We start from the raw sequence: 20,466 nt of genomic DNA, 5'->3' as shown, positions 1-20,466 counted from the left end.
AAAACAACTTTCCAAGCAAATGGTCTGAAGATGCAAGCTGGAGTAGCCATTCTAATATCGAATAAAATCAATTTTCAACTAAAAGTCATCAAAAAAGATAAGGAAGGGCACTTCATATTCATCAAAGGAAAAATCCACCAAGATGAACTCTCAATCCTAAATATCTATGCTCCAAATACAAGGTTACCTACATACATAAAAGAAACCTTACTAAAGCTCAAAACACACATTGCACATGACACAATAATAGTAGGATATTTCAACAGCCCACTCTCATCAATGGACAGGTCATGGAAACAGAAATTAAGCAGAGACATAGACTAAGAGAAGTCATGAACCAAATGGACTTAACAGATATTTATAGAACATTCTACCCTAAGGCAAAAGGATATACATTCTTCTCAGCACCTCATGGTACTTTCTCCAAAATTGACCATATAATTGGTAATAAAACTGGCCAAAACAGATACAGAAAGATAGAAATAATCCCATGCGTGCTATCAGACCACCATGAGCTAAAACTGTTCAATAACAATAAGGGAAGAACGCCGATATATACATGGAAATTGAACAATGCTTTACTCAATGATAACCCGGTCAAGGAAGAAATAAAGAAAGAAATTAAAGACTTCTTAGAATTTAATGAAAATGAAGGTACAACATACCCAAACTTATGGGACACAATGAAAGCTGTGCTAAGAGGAAAACTCATAGCTCTGAGTGCCTGCAGAAAGAAGCAGGAGAGAGCATATTTCAGCAGCTTGACAGCACACCTAAAAGCTCTAGAACAAAAAGAAGCAAATACACCCAGGAGGAGTAGAAGGCAGGAAATAATCAAACTCAGAGCTGAAATCAACCAAGTAGAAACAAAAAGGACCGTAGAAAGAATCAACAGAACCAAAAGTTGGTTCTTTGAGAAAATCAACAAGATAGATAAACCCTTAGCCAGACTAACGAGAGGACACAGAGAGTGTATCCAAATTAACAAAATCAGAAATGAAAAGGGAGACATAACTACAGATTCAGAGGAAATTCAAAAAATCATCAGATCTTACTATAAAAGCCTATATTCAACAAAACTTGAAAATCTGCAGGAAATGAACAATTTCCTAGACAGATACCAGGTACCGAAGTTAAATCAGGAACAGATAAACCAGTTAAACAACCCCATAACTCCTAAGGAAATAGAAGCAGTCATTAAAGGTCTCCCAACCAAAAAGAGCCCAGGTCCAGACGGGTTTAGTGCAGAATTCTATCAGACCTTCATAGAAGACCTCATACCAATATTATCCAAACTATTCCACAAAATTGAAACAGATGGAGCACTACCGAATTCCTTCTATGAAGCCACAATTACTCTTATACCTAAACCACACAAAGACCCAACAAAGAAAGAGAACTGCAGACCAATTTCCCTTATGAATATCGACGCAAAATTACTCAATAAAATTCTGGCAAACCGAATCCAAGAGCACATCAAAACAATCATCCACCATGATCAAGTAGGCTTCATCCCAGGCATGCAGGGATGGTTTAATATATGGAAAACCATCAATGTGATCCATTATATAAACAAACTGAAAGAACAAAACCACATGATCATTTCATTAGATGCTGAGAAAGCATTTGACAAAATTCAACACCCATTCAGGATAAAAGTCCTGGAAAGAATAGGAATTCAAGGCCCATACCTAAACATAGTAAAAGCCATATACAGCAAACGAGTCGCTAACATTAAACTAAATGGAGAGAAACTTGAAGAAATCCCACTAAAATCAGGAACCAGACAAGGCTGCCCACTCTCTCCCTACTTATTCAATATAGTTCTTGAAGTTCTAGCCAGAGCAATCAGACAACAAAAGGAAATCAAAGGGATAAAGATTGGAAAAGAAGAAGTCAAAATATCACTATTTGCAGATGATATGATAGTATATTTAAGTGATCCCAAAAGTTCCACCAGAGAACTACTAAAGCTGATAAACAACTTCAGCAAAGTGGCTGGGTATAAAATTAACTCAAATAAGTCAGTAGCCTTCCTCTACACAAAAGAGAAACAAGCCGAGAAAGAAATTAGGGAAACGACACACTTCATAATAGTCCCAAATAATATAAAATACCTTGGTGTGACTTTAACCAAGCAAGTAAAAGATCTGTACAGTAAGAACTTCAAGCCTCTGAAAAAGAAATTGAAGACCTCTGAAGATGGAAAGATCTCCCATGCTCATGGATTGGCAGGATTAATATAGTAAAAATGGCCATTTTACCAAAAGCAATCTACAAACTCAATGCAATCCCCACCAAAATACCAATCCAATTCTTCAAAGATTTAGGCAGAACAATTTGCAAATTCATCTGGAATAACAAAAAACCCAGGATAGCTAAAACTATAAAAGGACTCAACAATAAAAGAACTTCTGGGGGAATCACTATCCCTGAACTCAAGCAGTATTACAGAGCAATAGTGATAAAAACTGCATGGTATTGGTACAGAGACAGACAGATAGACCAATGGAATAGAATTGAAGACCCAGAAATGAACCCACACTCCTATGGGCACTTGATTTTTGACAAAGGGTCCAAAACCATCCAATGGAAAAAAGATAGCATTTTCAGCAAATAGTGCTGGTTCAACTGGAGGTCAACATGTAGAAGAATGCAGATCGATCCATGCTTATCACCCTGTACAAAGCTTAAGTCCAAGTGGATCAAGGACCTCCATATCAAACCAGATACCCTCAAACTAATAGAAGAAAAAGTGGGGAAGCATCTGGAACACATGGGCACTGGAGAAAATTTCCTGAACAAAACACCAATGGCTTATGCTCTAAGATCAAGAATCAACAAATGGGATCTCATAAAACTGCAAAGCTTCTGTAAGGCAAAGGACACTGTGGTTAGGACAAAACGGCAACCAACAGATTGGGAAAAGATCTTTACCAATCCTACAACAGATAGAGGCCTTATATCCAAAATATACAAAGAACTCAAGAAGTTAGACTGCTGGGAGACAAATAACCCTATTAAAAAATGGGGTTCAGGGGATGGGGATTTAGCTAAGTGGTAGAGCGCTTGCCTAGCAAGCACAAGGCCCTGGGTTCGGTCCCCAGCTCCGAAAAAAGGGAAAAAGAAAAAAAAATGGAGTTCAGAGCTAAACAAACAATTCACAGCTGAGGAATGCCGAATGGCTGATAAACACCTAAAGAAATGTTCAACATCTTTAGTCATAAGGGAAATACAAATCAAAACAACCCTGAGATTCACCTCGCACCAGTGAGAATGGCTAAGATCAAAAACTCAGGTGACAGCAGATGCTGGCGAGGATGTGGAGAAAGAGGAACACTCCTCCATTGTTGGTGGGATTGCAGACTGGTACAACCATTCTGAAAATCAGTCTGGAGGTTCCTCAGAAAATTGGACATTGAACTACCTGAGGACTCAACTGTACCTCTCTTGGGCATATACCCAAAAGATGCCCCAACATATAACAAAGACACATGCTCCACTATGTTCATAGCTCATCCACAGACTTCAACAGATCAAAAATATTCTATGGAACAAACAGTTGTGATTTTGCAGAGTGTGTTTTGTTTTTCTGTCTTTGCTGACAGGCCCTAGAGTCCAGCACCTGTTCATGCGGCAATTATGGATTGGGTATCTTAAGTCACTTAAGAATTATTTAGTGTGCAAACAGAGATGTGTGCAGATTATGTGCAGATGTTATGCCATTTCTTATGAGACTTGAGCATTAGTGGAGTTTGGCACCTAAGGAGGAGGGTACTGGAATTAATCCTCCCCACTTTCGCAGACGCCAAGCGAGAACTGCACGTTCTATTCCTATCATATAAATGTTCAGTTACTGGGAAAGTAGGTGAGTAATTATTTCCAAAGTGGTTTTGTGTCATGACTCGGTGATTCATGTGCCTGTTTGGGAATGAACAAGAGCAAGTCACAGTTTTCCCACTAAAAGGATTTCATTTGTTAACTAACAATTCAAAAAGGCACTTTCCCGGCAGTTAAAAAGGGTATGATTGCTAAGGATGGGGGAGGGTGCACATAATCCCAGAACTAGGGGAGTAGAAGAACAGCTAAGTCCCAAGCCAGCCTGAGCTACAAAGCAAGATCCTATCTCAAAAACAAAGAACAAAAGAGAAAAATATCAAGATAAAGTTAGTCTTCAGAGTTCAGTAACTCAAAATGAAACTAACAAAAAATGCATGCCCAGTGATCCATTCTCCTGAGGCAAGAGAGAGGAAAAGAACCACATTTTACTGGTCTCAAAGTCAAGGTCCTTTCAGAGGACCGGGACCTTGCAGCATGCCTCTGCTTGCAGAAAACTACCTTTCTTTTTTTTTTTTTTTAATTAATGAGTATTTCTTATATACATTTCGAGTGTTATTCCCTTCGGGGTTTCCGGGCAAACAACCCCCTCCACACTCCCCTTCTTTATGGGCGTTCCCCTCCCCATCCTCCCCCCCTTGCCGCCCTCACCCCAACAATCTAGTTCACTGGGGGTTCAGTCTTAGCAGGACCTAAGGCTTCCCCTTCCACTGGTGCTCTTACTAGGATATTTATTGCTACCTATGAGGTCAGAGTCCAGGGTCAGTCCATGTTTAGTCTTTAGGTAGTGGCTTAGTCCCTGGAAGCTCTGGTTGCTTGGCATTGTTGTACATATGGGGTCTCGAGCCCCTTCAAGCTCTTCCAGTTCTTTCTCTGATTCCTTCAACGGGGGTCCTATTCTCAGTTCAGTGGTTTGCTGCTGGCATTCGCCTCTGTATTTGCTGTATTCTGGCTGTGTCTCTCAGGAGCGATCTACATCCGGCTCCTGTCAGCCTGCACTTCTTTGCTTCATCCATCTTATCTAGTTTGGTGGCTGTATATGTATGGGCCACATGTGGGGCAGGCTCTGAATGGGTGTTCCTTCTGCCTCTGTTCTAAACTTTGCTTCCCTATTTCCTCCCAAGGGTATTCTTGTTCCCCTTTTAAAGAAGGAGTGAAGCATTCACATTTTGATCATCCGTCTTGAGTTTCATGTGTTCTGTGCACCTAGGGTAATTCAAGCATTTGGGCTAATAGCCACTTATCAATGAGTGCATACCATGTGTGTTTTTCTGTGATTGGGTTACCTCACTCGGGATGATATTTTCCAGTTCCAACCATTTGTCTACGAATTTCATAAAGCCGTTGTTTTTGATAGCTGAGTAATATTGCATTGTGTAGATGTACCACATTTTCTGTATCCATTCCTCTGTTGAAGGGCATCTGGGTTCTTTCCAGCTTCGGGCTATTATAAATAAGGCTGCGATGAACATAGTGGAGCACATGTCTTTTTTATATGTTGGGGCATCTTTTGGGTATATACCTAAGAGTGGTATAGATGGATCCTCAGGCAGTTCAATGTCCAATTTTCTGAGGAACCTCCAGACTGATTTCCAGAATGGTTGTGCCAGTCTGCAATCCCACCAACAATGGAGGAGTGTTCCTCTTTCTCCACATCCTCGCCAGCATCTGCTGTCACCTGAGTTTTTGATCTTAGCCATTCTCACTGGTGTGAGGTGAAATCTCAGGGTTGTTTTGATTTGCATTTCCCTTATGACTAAAGATGTTGAACATTTCTTTAGGTGTTTCTCAGTCATTCGGCATTCCTCAGCTGTGAATTCTTTGTTTAGCTCTGAACCCCATTTTTTAATAGGGCTATTTGCTCCCTGCGGTCTAACTTCTTGAGTTCTTTGTATATTTTGGATATAAGGCCTCTATCTGTTGTAGGATTGGTAAAGATCTTTTCCCAATCTGTTGGTTGCCGATTTGTCCTAACCACAGTGTCCTTTGCCTTACAGAAGCTTTGCAGTTTTATGAGATCCCATTTGTCGATTCTTGATCTTAGAGCATAAGCCATTGGTGTTTTGTTCAGGAAATTTTCTCCAGTGCCCATGTGTTCCAGATGCTTCCCCACTTTTTCTTCTATTAGTTTGAGTGTATCTGGTTTGATGTGGAGGTCCTTGATCTACTTGGACTTAAGCTTTGTACAGGGTGATAAGCATGGATCGATCTGCATTCTTCTACATGTTGACCTCCAGTTGAACCAGCACCATTTTCTGAAAATGCTATCTTTTTTCCATTGGATGGTTTTGGCTCCTTTGACAAAAATCAAGTGCCCATAGGTGTGTGGGTTCATTTCTGGGTCTTCAATTCTGTTCCATTGGTCTATCTGTCTGTCTCTGTACCAATACCATGCAGTTTTTATCACTATTGCTCTGTAATACTGCTTGAGTTCAGGGAGAGTGATTCCCCCTGAAGTCCTTTTATTGTTGAGGATAGTTTTAGCTATCCTGGGTTTTTTGTTATTCCAGATGAATTTGCAAATTGTTCTGTCTAACTCTTTAAGAATTGGATTGGTATTTTGATGGGGATTGCATTGAATCTGTAGATCGCTTTTGGTGAAATGGCCATTTTTTCTATATTAATCCTGCCAATCCATGAGCATGGGAAATCTTTCCATCTTCTGAGGACTTCTTCCATTTCTTTCTTCAGAGTCTTGAAGTTCTTATTGTACAGATCTTTTACTTGCTTGGTTAAAGTCACACCAAGGTACTTTATATTATTTGGGACTATTATGAAGGGTGTCGTTTCCCTAATTTCTTTCTCGGCTTGTTTCTCTTTTGTGTAGAGGAAGGCTACTGATTTATTTGAGTTAATTTTATACCCAGCCACTTTGCTGAAGTTGTTTATCAGCTTTAGTAGTTCTCTGGTGGAACTTTTGGGATCACTTAAATATACTATCATATCATCTGCAAATAGTGATATTTTGACTTCTTCTTTTCCAATCTGTATCCCCTTGACCTCCTTTTGTTGTCTGATTGCTCTGGCTAGAACTTCAAGAACTATATTGAATAAGTAGGGAGAGAGTGGGCAGCCTTGTCTGGTTCCTGATTTTAGTGGGATTGCTTCAAGCTTCTCTCCATTTAGTTTAATATTAGCAACTGGTTTGCTGTATATGGCTTTTACTATGTTTAGGTATGGGCCTTGAATTCCTATTCTTTCCAGGACTTTTATCCTGAAGGGGTGTTGAATTTTGTCAAATGCTTTCTCAGCATCTAATGAAATGATCATGTGGTTTTGTTCTTTCAGTTTGTTTATATAATGGATCACGTTGATGGTTTTCCGTATATTAAACCATCCCTGCATGCCTGGGATGAAGCCCACTTGATCATGGTGGATGATTGTTTTGATGTACTCTTGGATTCGGTTTCCAAGAATTTTATTGAGTATTTTTGCATCGATATTCATAAGGGAAATTGGTCTGCAGTTCTCTTTCTTTGTTGGGTCTTTGTGTGGTTTAGGTATAAGAGTAATTGTGGCTTCATAGAAGGAATTCGGTAGTGCTCCATCTGTTTCAATTTTGTGGAATAGTTTGGATAGTATTGGTATGAGGTCTTCTACGAAGGTCTGATAGAATTCTGCACTAAACCCGTCTGGACCTGGGCTCTTTTTGGTTGGGAGACCTTTAATGACTGCTTCTATTTCCTTAGGAGTTATGGGGTTGTTTAACTGGTTTATCTGTTCCTGATTTAACTTCGGTACCTGGTATCTGTCTAGGAAATTGTTCATTTCCTGCAGATTTTCAAGTTTTGTTGAATATAGGCTTTTATAGTAAGATCTGATGATTTTTTGAATTTCCTCTGAATCTGTAGTTATGTCTCCCTTTTCATTTCTGATTTTGTTAATTTGGGTACACTCTCTGTGTCCTCTCATTAGTCTGGCTAAGGGTTTATCTATCTTGTTGATTTTCTCAAAGAACCAACTTTTGGTTCTGTTGATTCTTTCTATGGTCCTTTTTGTTTCTACTTGGTTGATTTCAGCTCTCCGTTTGATTATTTCCTGCCTTCTACTCCTCCTGGGTGTGTTTGCTTCTTTTTGTTCTAGAGATTTTAGGTGTGCTGTCAAGCTGCTAACATATGCTCTTTCCTGTTTCTTTCTGCAGGCACTCAGCACTATGAGTTTTCCTCTTAGCACAGCTTGCATTGTGTCCCATAAGTTTGGGTATGTTGTACCTTCATTTTCATTAAATTCTAAGAAGTCTTTAATTTCTTTCTTTATTTCTTCCTTGACCAGGTTATCATTGAGTAGAGCATTGTTCATTTTCCACGTATATGTGGGCATTCTTCCCTTATTGTTATTGAAGACCAGTTTTAGGCCGTGGTGGTCCGATAGCATGCATGGGATTATTTCTATCTTTCTGTACCTGTTGAGGCCCGTTTTTTGACCAATTATATGGTCAATTTTGGAGAAAGTACCATAAGGAGCTGAGAAGAAGGTATATCCTTTTGCTTTAGGGTAGAATGTTCTATAAATATCTGTTAAGTCCATTTGGCTCATGACTTCTCTTAGTCTGTCTACGTCTCTGTTTAATTTCTGTTTCCATGATCTGTCCATTGATGAAAGTGGGGTGTTGAAGTCTCCTACTATTATTGTGTGAGGTGCAATTGTGTTTTGAGCTTTAGTAAGGTTTCTTTTACGTATGTAGGTGCCCTTGTATTTGGGGCATAGATACTTAGGATTGAGAGTTCATCTTGGTGGATTTTTCCTTTGATGAATATGAAGTGTCCTTCCTTATCTTTTTTGATGACTTTTAGTTGAAAATTGATCTTATTTGATATTAGAATGGCTACTCCAGCTTGTTTCTTCTGACCATTTGCTTGGAAAGTTGTTTTCCAGCCTTTCACTCTGAGGTAGTGTCTGTCTTTGTCTCTGAGGTGTGTTTCCTGTAGGCAACAGAATGCAGGGTCCTCGTTGCATATCCAGTTTGTTAATCTATGTCTTTTTATTGGGGAGTTGAGGCCATTGATGTTGAGAGATATTGAGGAATAGTGATTATTGCTTCCTGTTATATTCATATTTGGATGTGAGGTTATGTTTGTGTGCTTTTGTTCTCTTTGTTTTGTTGCCAAGACGATTAGTTTCTTGCTTCTTCTAGGGTATAGCTTGCCTCCTTATAAGCTCTGGGTCCTAGCTATTCAGGACTGCCAGAACAATGTGTCCCTTAAACACAGAGTCAGAAAGTTTGCTTCCAAAAATCCTAGTATGGGATGGCTCTGGCATTATAGTCAATTTTCATGAAGATGGAGCAAGACAGTAATATTTGTTCTCTAAATCTGTTGAAATTCTAAGTCTCATTTCTGAATATTAAATGTCTCTTTAAATTTATCCCTATGAGAAAAGAGGCAAGCCGAGCAGTTGTGGCACATGCCTTAATCCCAGCACTTGAAGGCAGAAGCAGGTGTATCTCTATGAGTTTGAGTCTGACGTGGTCTACAGAGTGAGTTCCAGGACAGCCAGAGCTACACAAAAAAACTCTGTCTCAAAAAACATAGAATGAGGAGGAGGAGGAGGAAGAGGAGGAGGAGGAGGAGGAGGAGGAGGAGGAGGAGGAGGAGGAGGAGGAGGAGGAGATACAAGCTGTACTTGGTGGTACAGGACTATAATGTCAGTGCTCAGGAGACAGAGGCAAGAGGATTTTGAGTTCAATATGAGCCATGGCTGGATATAGAAAACTTGGGAGAGGTGGGGGAGATGGAGATCAAGGAACTGGATTCTGCAGTTCTGCTCTCTGTGATGAGAGGGCACAGTAAGAAGACAGTCTTTTGCAAAACAGATGCAAGGTGTGCCAATACTTTGATTTGAAATTCTCAGATTCTAGAGCTGTGAAGAATAAATTTAGGTCAGTTAAGTCCCTCCCTCTATGGGATTATGTTGTAGGAAACTGAACAAGATTAAGATCCACATATGAAGAATAATTGTGATTATTTTGATCTAAAAGATACTATTTTTCTGGTAAACTTTTGGTAACACATTATAATTTAAAATTCACTATTTCAACTCAGTACAAATACTTTTTAACACCTATCATATTCAGGACTAGCTATCATGTGCTTTGGGACATATGAAGACAAGAAAATACATATAATGAGTGTAGGGATACAGCTCTAATATAGTGAACACCTTTTGTGGATTCAATTCTGAGCTGCACAAAACACATGTGCATATCTACAGATATACATTACAAAGAAGTAACAGTGTTTTTTAAAAATTCAAATGCTGAAAGAAATAATAAAGAAAGAAAGGGAAGGGAGGCAAGGGAAGAAATTATCAGGTCACGGTCCACTGAAAGATCTGGCTCAAAATAAAAGAAGAAATGCTCTTATCAACCAGATGCTAACCCATGCTTTTATCAAATAGTTGAGAAGCACATAAGACCATCATTCAACACAAGCAAGTGGAAGACAGGAAGGCAGGCTAAGATCACGTGGATAGTTAGTGCTTAGCTGGGATGGAAGGCAGACTCTCATATTTTGGTGGTAAACAATAAAGTCATCAAGCATAAAAATCCCTGGCTCTATTCAAGACCTTCTAAGTCATTGACTGCAGGAAGGGGTCCCAGAAATGGGTGTTTGTTCTACAGTTTCTAGGCAATTCTGAAATGTGCTAAAGGCAGAGACACCAGCTATCACAATATGGAGAACACTTCAGTTGAGATGCGATCTTCATGTTCCAATTCTCCATCTGAAAACTAAATTCAGTGATCTCTCTCTGATGTTGGCGCTTTAGTTTACCTCTTATTTATTTAATATGATAGTTATATTATAGCTCTGAGAATTTCTTACATGAATACAGTGTATTTTGGTCATGCTCACTGCCACTCCTCCCTGATCGGGCCAACCCCTCCCCACTTCCATGTGCTCTTTTTATCTTCTAACCCAGTGATTCTAATCTGTGATGCTAATATATTCATTGGTGTAGGGCCATCCGGAAGAGTGTGGTGGACCAAGAAACCTTAGCTCTCAAAGGCTCCTCAGCAGGGGTAGGGACTCATGAGCTCTTTCTCTCTCCATGCCGGGCATTGACTAGCTTGGTCTGTGTAGGTCTTGTGCAGAAAAGTACAGTTGCTATGAGTTCATTAGTCCAGTTTTCCCATCACACCCATATGATGTTCTGATCATAGACGGGTGTGATCTGATTCTCTGATCTGGTTCTCTAATCCTTACTGACCCCTAACTCTTGCAACATTTCCTGTCTCCTGGGTGGTTCCTGAGTCTTGGAGGGATGGGACATGATACAAATATGCCATCTATAGCAGAGCAGTTCATAAACATTCATGTATTCTGTACTTGATAGAATTTGACTTTCTGTATTCTTCTGTGAAACTTTTTTCTTTTTCCATCTTTATTAAATTGGGTATTTCTTACTTACATTTCAATTGTTGTTCACTTTCCCGGTTTCCAGGCCAACATTCCCCTAGCCCCTCCCCCTCCCCTTCTTTATGGGTGTTCCCCTCCACATCCTCCCCACATTACCGCCCTCCCACCCAACAATCACGTTCACTGGGGGTTCAGTCTTGGCAGGTCCAAGGGCTTCCCCTTCCACTGGTGCTCTTACTAGGCTATTCATTGCTACCTATGCAGTTGGAGCCCAGGATCAGTCCATGTATAGACTTTGGGTAATGGCTTAGGCCCTGGAAGCTCTGGTTGGTTGGCCTTGTTGTTCATATGGGGCATCAAGCCCCTTCAAGCTCCTTCAGTCCTTTCTCTGATTCCTTCAACTGGGATCCCGTTCTTGGTTCAGTGGTTTGCTGCTGGCATTCGCCTATGTATTTGCCATATTTTGGCTGTGTCTCTACACATCGGGTTCCTATCAGCCTGCACTTCTTTGCTTCATCCATCTTATCTAGTTTGGTGGCTGTATATGTATGGGCCACATATGGGGCAGGCTCTGAATGGGTGTTCCTTCTGTCTCTGTTCTAAACTTTGCCTCCCTATTTCCTCCCAAGGGTATTCTTGTTCCCCTTTTCAAGAAGGAGTGAAGCATTCTCATTTTGGTCATCCTTCTTGAGTTTCATGTGTTCTATGCACCTAGGGTAATTCAAGCATTTGGGCTAATATCCACTTATCAATGAGTGCATACCATGTGTGTTTTTCTGTGACTGGGTTACCTTACTCAGGATGATATTTTCCAGTTCCATCGACGAATTCCATAAAGTCATTGTTTTTGATAGCTGAGTAGTATTCCATTGTGTAGATGTACCACATTTTCTGTATCCATTCCTCTGTTGAAGGGCATCTAACTTCTTTCCAGCTTCTGGATATTATAAATAAAGCTGCTTTGAACATAGTGGAACATGTATCTTTGTTATATGTTGGAGCATCTTTTGGGTATATGCCCAAGAGAGGTATAGCTGGATCCTCAGGCAGTTCAATGTCCAATTTTCTGAGGAACCTCCAGACTGATTTCCAGAATGGTTGTGCCAGTTTGCAATCCCACCAACAATGGAGGAGTGTTCCTCTTTCTCCACATCCTCGCCAGCATCTGCTGTCACCTGAGTTTTTGATCTTAGCCATTCTCACTGGTGTGAGGTGAAATCTCAGGGTTGTTTTGATTTGCATTTCCCTTATGACTTAAAGATGTTGAACATTTCTTTAGGTGTTTCTCAGTCATTCAGCATTCCTCAGCTGTGAATTCTTTGTTTAGCTCTGAACCCCGTTTTTAATAATGTTATTTGTCTCCCTGCGGTCTAACTTCTTGAGTTCTTTGTATATTTTGGATATAAATACTCTGTCAGTTGAAGGATTGGTAAAGATCTTTTCCAATCTGTTGGTTGCCATTTTGTCCTAAGAACAGTGTCCTTTGCCTTACAGAAGCTTTATAGTTTAATGAGATTCCATTTGTTCATTCTTGATCTTAGAGCATAAGCCATTGGTGTTTTGTTCAGGAAATTTTCTCCCGTGCTCATGGTGTTTGAGATTCTTCCCCACTGTTTTCTTCTATTAGTTTGAGTGTATCTGGTTTGATGTGCAGGTCCTTGATCCACTTGGACTTAACCTTTGTACAGGGTGATAAGAATGGATTGATCTGTATTCTACATGCTGACCTCCAGTTGTACCAGCACCATTTGCTGAAAAGGCTATCTTTTTTCCATTGGATGGTTTTGGCTCCTTTGTCAAAAATCAAGTGACCATAGGTGTGTGGGTTCATTTCTGGGTCTTCAATTCTATTCCACTAGTCTATCTGTCTGTTTCTGTACCAATACCATGCAGTTTTTATCACTATTGCTCTGTAATACTGCTTGAGTTCAGGGATAGTGATTTCCCCTGAAGTTTTTTTATTGTTGAGGATAGTTTTAGCTATCCTGGGTTTTTTCTTATTCCAGATGAATTTACAAATTTTTCTGTCTAACTCTATGAAGAATTGGATTCTCATTTTGATGGGGATTGCATTGAATCTGTAGATCGCTTTTGGTGAAATGGCCATTTTTACTATATTAATCCTGCCAATCCATGAGCATGGGAGATCTTTCCATCTTCTGAGGACTTCTTCAATTTCTTTCTTCAGAGTCTTGAAGTTCTTATTGTACAAATCTTTTACTTGCTTGGTTAAACTCACACCGAGGTACTTTATATTATTTGGGTCTATTATGAAGGGTGTCGTTTCCCTAATTTCTTTCTCGGCTTGTTTCTCTTTTGTGTAGAGGAAGGCTAGTGATTTATTTGAGTTAATTTTATACCCAGCCACTTTGCTGAAGGTGTTTATCAGGTGTAGTAGTTCTCTGGTGGAACTTTTGGGATCACTTAACTATACTATCATATCATCTGCAAATAGTGATATTTTGACTTCTTCTTTTCCGATCTGTATCCCCTTGATCTCCTTTTGTTGTCTGATTGTTCTGGCTAGAACTTCAAGAACTATATTGAATAAGTAGGGAGAGAGTGGGCAGCCTTGTCTGGTCCCTGGTTTTAGTGGGATTGCTTCAAGTTTCTCTCCATTTAGTTTAATGTTAGCGACTGGCTTGCTGTATATGGCTTTTACTATGTTTAGGTATGGGCCTTGAATTCCTATTCTTTCCAGGACTTTTATCATGAAGGGGTGTTGAATTTTGTCAAATGCTTTCTCAGCATCTAATGAAATGATCATGTGGTTTTTATCTTTCAGTTTGTTTATATAGTTGATTACGTTGATGGTTTTCCATACATTAAACCATCCCTGCATGCCTGGGATGAAGCCTACTTGATCATGGTGGATGATTGTTTTGATGTGCTCTTGAATTCGGTTTGCCAGAATTTTATTGAGTATTTTTGCGTCGATATTCATAAGGAAAATTGGTCTGAAGTTCTCTTTCTTTGTTGGGTCTTTGTGTGGTTTAGGTATAAGAGTAATTGTGGCTTCATAGAAGGAATTCGGTAGTGCTCCGTCTGTTTCAGTTTTGTGGAATAGTTTGGATAGTATTGGTATGAGGTCTTCTATGAAGGTCTGATAGAATTCTGCACTAAACCCATCTGGACCTGGGCTCTTTTTGGTTGGGAGACCTTTAATGACTGCTTCTATTTCTTTAGGAGTTATGGGGTTGTTTAAATGTTAAATGGGTTTATCTGTTCCTAATCCTGAATCTTCTCTGCAACTATTGAGAAAGTTCACTCTAACTTCCAGGAACAAAACAGAAAGCAAGGCCACTTCTCCCTCACTGTTCAGGATGCTGGCTTTTATTGTTAGAAGTGGGTCTATATGGAATTACCTGGAAAGATCTCAAAAATCTTCTACTATTCCACCAACATATGGGAAAATCAATCCACATTCACTATGCCAATACCCTCCCCACTCCCTCCCCACTCCCTCCCCACTCCCTCCCCACCTTCCTCCCCACTCCCTTACCCCCATACACACACACTTCTTTGCATTTCTGCGATTGCATTACTGAAAATAATTCATACCCATTGTAATCCTAAAAAATGTTCTAAACTCAAGTCAATTTGGTAAACAAAAGTAAGAATTCAACCAGGGCACAAAATGCCAGTGGCCTAAGTGCCTTATGCTTAAAACATGAAATCTCATTTTCGTGAGTTTTACAGCTAATTAAAAAGATTTATCAGCATCCAAAAGGAACCCCTTGGAGGAAACAGGGCTGCATGCAGTGATTAATGATAACCAGTCTCCTCACAATATGGAAACTATCACACTCTAACTGTTCATGTATGAAGAGGGACCAGCATCTAGAAAGAGGAGGTGTCAGGCTGAGGACAGAGTAAGACCACAAATGATATTCATCTCCCTCTGTCTTCCAGACAGCCTTCACTATCAAGTTCAGCTCTGATCACTTGCCCAAACCTTCCTAACTAAGGGTTAATTTTCTTCCACAATGCAGTCAGTGTGGCCTGCAAAGGGACTGGGAAGGATCATGGTTGTGTTCAAGCAAGTCTTTGTGGAGAGCTGACAGCAGTATCTCTCTGAACCTCAGTTTCCTTATCCTAAAGACTGTGAAGAAGACTATTAACATATTGTTTAGTTTTAAGGATTATATGAGATAACACACATAAAAATACTTAATGCCCTGTTTAAATAAATGCCTATAAGATGGTATTATTATATAATCACATCATTAATGTTCAAACTGGGTTCATATATGATGATGTCACTAGCCAGAATACAATTATCTAGACAATAAGAAACATTTCATTTAATAAACAGGGGGGAAAAAACAAAGGGTAAAATGAAAAAGTTTCTCACCAATTGAGTTCTATGGAACTTCATTTTTTACTTCAGTTTCTTCTTCGATTTTTTTTTTTTTCACAAACTTCTGCCTCAGGAATATCACAAAATCTCAAAGTCATTTCTACTCAGATTTGGAGAAAGAAAATGTGTGTGCTTTAGGCACATGGGAATGGGCAGAAAGGAGGCAGAGGAGAGAGTATCTGTGCAGCAGACATCATGGCAGCCCTCCAGCATCCTCTGAGCTCTGACCACTCACAGCAAGCTGGAAACCAATTTGAACCTTGATTCTACTGTGGAAACCCTGGAGAGAAAGCAGAAAAGGGGTGGGTCCTTGGCTCTCTAAGGGGAAGCACATCTGGATCATTATCCCCAGACGTTAATCTCACTTTCCTGTATTCACCCCTTATCCAGAGAAGTCACAATAGTCAAAGTAGCCCATGGTCACTGTGTCACATGTCATCCATGTGTTTGGTTTGGTTTTTATTCATGTGATTCTGTTTTTGCAATTTCCTTTAACTGCCCAGACTCCTTGTCAACAGATCAACTGGAAATACCCATACCCATACTAGTTAATTCTTAAAAAATAGAGGACACTTTAGCTTGACACTTTATGTTAAGGCCCTCACTGAGCTAAGGGCTCAGTCAAGGATTTCCTTAGAGCTAGTTAGAGCAAATCAATGGAAGGCAGGAAGGGAGAGAGGGGACAAAATCTTTAACTGTTCTTTAACTTGGCTTTCTTGGGGCCTCAAAGAAACCCTAATTTTTTTTAGGCAAAATTCCATTTCACTAATACCTTGTTGCAATCATTCCTCACTCTAAGGATAGCAGACACATTATTGGAGGTCACCCTTTCATGTGTCTAAAAACCCCAAATACTGGGTCATTTGCCAAGTTAGCCCTTGCCCCTTTGCAACATGAAATTTTTCTAGTGAGTTTCCTCTTTTATCTGCTTTCATAGGTTAGCTTTAATTACAGACCATTCCAGCTGACAATCAAGATGGTTCTAGTTCATGTGTCTAAGAAACCTGTTTCCGGGTAAATTCTTCCAGCCACCAATCAAAAGAAGACTGCTTTAGTTTGCCTTCTGCTGCCAGAAAAAAACATGACCAGTAGCAGCTTGTGGAAGAAAGGTCTATGTCAGTTGTCATCATCACAAAGGCAAACCAGGGCTCAGAGTCAAAGCAGGAACCTGGAGAAAGGAGCTGAAGCTGAGGCCATGGAGGAAGGCTGCTTATTGGTTTGCTCCCCAAAGTTTGAGACATTTTTCTCCATTAAGGTTCCTTGTCCTAGATTATCCTAGCCTGTGTATAGGTGACAAAAAACTTAAGCAGCACAAGGTTGATGTGGTAAGAAGCATGTTTCCAGGTAAACCTAAAAGGATGTAGGGCAACTCAGGATCTTCCCAACTGTGTCCATTAATATTCAAGCTCTGAGGAATAGTCTGAGCACCTGAATAGCATCTTTCCTTTTACATCACAACATAGGTACTACTATCCCAATTTCACAAATAAAGAGAAACCTCAGAGAACCAAAGCAACTTGCCCAGAACTACACAGCTCAGGGATAATAGCAATGTAATTTCTGACACATCTAATCCATTGAGTATTTACTGCATACTAAGCGCTGTTCTAAACACTTTATGTGAGTGCATGCATTTTCTAAACCTTTCAAGTTTTGTCAGCCTCGTGTCATTGTTGAGAAAACTGAGTCTTTAAAATGCCAGCACTTTGCTGAAGGTGTTATAGTGAATTGAGAATCTGGGATTGAAGGAAAGTTTTCTTAAACTCAAACTTTGGCCTGGAATGAAAGGGTGAGTTATCTGGAGGTATACCAGATGTCTCGGAAGCATGCTTTCTCAGCAGATAAAATATAAAATAGGATCTTGCCTCATAGCTGGGTTCTATGTGGTCCTACTTAGGCTGAGGACCCAGATCCTGCTCCTACCCTCCCCTGTTACTACAAGGGGCTTGCAGGAGCTTCAAGTGTCAAAGGCCTGCAAGATTAAGGAAGAAACCTCAGGAAGCCAGCATGTTAGGAAACTGCTCTATAACTGACCACTCTCAAGCCCTCAGCAATGAATTTAAGTGCTCTTTGTCTCAAATCAGGGCCACAGTTCACCTAAGGGAATTGCCTGTTACTTCTAAACTAAAAGAAGCTTGAAGTATCAGGTAATTACAGTTAACTATCTTTTTAAAACTCCCTGCTCTACACGAATGTTTTAAACAAATGAATTTTAAATAAAATATAAAGAGTTGAACCCAAAGGTTAAAATCATTCACAGGAGGAATAGTCTGCTATTGCAGATTCTTTTCAAGAAATATCAACTTTAGGATGGATATTTAACCATTTATTTGAAGGGATCACATTGCAGAAGCTCAGCACCCATTTTCTAAATGGATTGATTTTAACTGTTTTGTTCGTTTTCTTACAAACATCTTGCTTTTAGACTACCTTTGTTCTCAAAGTATAATTCACACTGTATGATTTATGGAGGGTTGTTATCTTGTTAGCAATTGCCACTGTTTATTGCATATATGCTGACAAAAGATTGTCTCTAATCTTTCATTTTGACTTTCATTGTATCTTGTAGGAGAATTGCTTTCCTAAGAGCCTGCATCTGTTCTTTCAAAATACAAGTCAATGACGACAAAGTGGGACCTCTAGCCCCTACCTAAATTCTTAGGCAACCAAACTCCAGTCCTCTACAGATCTGGGCTATCTTCACAGTTCTGTGCTCAACTTCTTGTTAAAAATGGTGAAAGAAAAGTGAGATGGCTCAGTGTGTAATGACACTTGCAGTGCAAGCCTGTAGACCTGAGTTCAATCTGTAAAACTCATACAGAGGTGGAAAGCAAGAATTGACTTCACAAAAATTGTCCTCTGACCTCCACACATGTGTACCAAGGCATGCATCACTCCTTGTGATGGTTTGCATATCCTTGGCCCAGGAAGTGGCACTATTAGAAGGTGTGACCTTATTGGAGGAAGTATGTCACTGTGGGGTGGGCTTGGAGACCCTCCTCGTACCCTCCTGAGGATGCTCAATCTGTTCTTGGCTTCCTTCGAGTGAAGATATAGATCTCAGCTCCTCCTGCACCATGCCTGCCTGGATGCTGCCATGCTACAGCCTTGATGATAATGAACTGAACCCCTGAACCTGTAAGCCAGCCCCAATTAAATGTTGTCCTTTATAAAACTTACATTGATCATGGTGTCTGTTCACAGCAATAAAACCCTAACCAAGACACTTCCCAACAGTAATAATAATTAAAATTTAAGACAATGAAGAATAGAAAATATACTAAGCCTTTTGGCACACTTCATAAGTTCTCCAAGGGGTCCAAGAGCGCTGGTTTAATTGAAGTATCAGCAGACAAGGGAACTTCTCAGAGACCTCTCAGCTGCTGCCAGAGGCACCATCAGTCCAGAGCCTCGAGGTGATGCATGTGCTCTTTCTCCCTTCAACCCATGCCCACCTGTGCTCACCAAATCACCATAAGCATCAGGCACCACACCTTTTTCTTCCATCCCTACAGGCTCACTTGAAACTTTCCTGCCTACTTGTAGCTCCTTTTAATTCCCTCAATGATCAAGAGCTGCAGTTGTACCTTTAGGAATATAATATCAAACTTGATCAACTTGATTAGCCATACTAGTATCATGGTCTTACTAGGCAGCGCTAACCTCCATTAGCTAACCTCTATAGTTTGAGCCAACATTCCATCCCTTACTCCTACTTCTAGATCTCTGACATCAGTTCCACTGTGATGAATCATTTAAGTCCTGTGTCTCAGAGGCTCACATCCTCCCAGATTTCTGCTCGGGACTGTAAAAGCTTTTGTTCAATAATTGTTTATTTTTGAGCTCAGAGTGATTGCCAACCTCACTAACACTGACACTGCCTGTCCACAGACCACTGCCACGCAGAGGAACAGCATCTGGCTCCATCTCAGACGTCTCAGCCTCTACACACACTCATCTGCACTCTCAGAAGAGTCTCTGGGGGATTCATCTGCATATTAAAATGTGAGAGCAGAGAATCCAGTCTAGAATTGTCTGTTATACCACAACATTGAATTTTTTTTCTTTTCAAATCCCAACTGTGAGACATCTTCACAAAATCAGAAAGAACTGCTATAGAAATCTTTCTCAATACATTCTACTGAATTCAGTTAATTGAAACTAAAAATAAAGACTTCTCCCATAAAGAAGCTTACTGTTTCTACTATTTCTGTTTGGTTTGGGGATTAGTCTAGGTATCTCTTGCATATCTTGCATATTAATTAATATAAAAAGCTGAGTAACTTTTCAACTAATATTTCCCTATTTATGTCATAAATGTTTGTTTGTTTGTTTGTTTGTTTGTTTGTTGATAGAATACTGTTACTCTGTTACACAGTGTGGCCTGTAATTCTCTGTGGCCTAGCCTGGCCTCAAATTCATGACAACAGTCCTGGCTCAACATTCTGAGTACTGAATAGTAAAATACCATATCCATAAAGATGCTTCATTTCTTTTAAGATCATCAGAGGTGTGTGTACATGTGTGTGCATGCATGTGTGTGTGTGTCTTTGTGTGTGCCAATGTGCACACATGTGTATATGTGACATTTGTGTTCTTGTGCATATAGAGGCCTAAAAAAGTCATCTAATCCTCTGGAGTTATAAGCACAGGATGTTGTAGGCCACTCAGTGTATGTCCTGTTCTGTAGAAGAAAAATAAGCACTCTTAACTTCTATGCTCTCTTCAGCTCTAACAAGGTATTTATATTGTTTTCTGTTTGTCTGCTTGTCTGTTTGTAGTGCTGCATAATGAACCCAGAGCCTTCCACATGCTAGGTAGGCTCTCCAACCTGCAAGCCATCATTGTATAGGAAAGAAAAAGATCCACATAAAGGGAGGAATGAACTAACTTTTATAATTTGTACTCTGACCT

At 40.0% G+C, this 20,466-nt stretch overlaps 1 protein-coding gene and 1 long non-coding RNA gene across 17 annotated transcripts in view; one reads left to right on the top strand and one right to left on the bottom strand.

The window, feature by feature from the left end:
• Positions 1-18,731, top strand: part of LOC134482587 (uncharacterized) — a 28,460-nt gene extending 9,729 nt beyond the window's left edge. The window contains exon 3 of the long non-coding RNA XR_015644904.1: positions 18,122-18,731. This is a non-coding gene — a long non-coding RNA (uncharacterized LOC134482587). The remainder of the gene's footprint in view (positions 1-18,121) is intronic.
• The window catches only part of Trmt11 (tRNA methyltransferase 11), a 197,588-nt gene that overhangs the window by 99,740 nt on the left and 77,382 nt on the right, over positions 1-20,466 (bottom strand). For 3 of the 16 annotated variants that reach the window (XR_015634071.1, XR_015634085.1, XR_015634094.1), the window contains one exon: positions 15,547-15,832. The exons of 11 other annotated variants lie outside the window; for them this stretch is intronic. Coding sequence is in view for 1 of the 5 variants with exons in the window: in XM_087578870.1 (XP_087434996.1) it covers positions 15,746-15,832 (87 nt within the window). In the remaining 4 variants the exon portion in view is untranslated. Of the gene's footprint in view, positions 1-14,504; positions 15,833-20,466 lie in introns of those variants that run through there. 2 more of the 16 variants (XM_087578813.1, XM_087578870.1) reach the window with 2 other exon arrangements.

Source organism: Rattus norvegicus, chromosome 1, assembly GCF_021556685.1.
Source record: "Rattus norvegicus strain SHRSP/BbbUtx chromosome 1, alternate assembly SHRSP_T2T, whole genome shotgun sequence".
NCBI classification, from domain to species: domain Eukaryota; kingdom Metazoa; phylum Chordata; class Mammalia; order Rodentia; family Muridae; genus Rattus; species Rattus norvegicus.
Note: the sequence above shows the minus strand (reverse complement) of the source record. Positions and strands in the feature narration are given on the sequence as shown.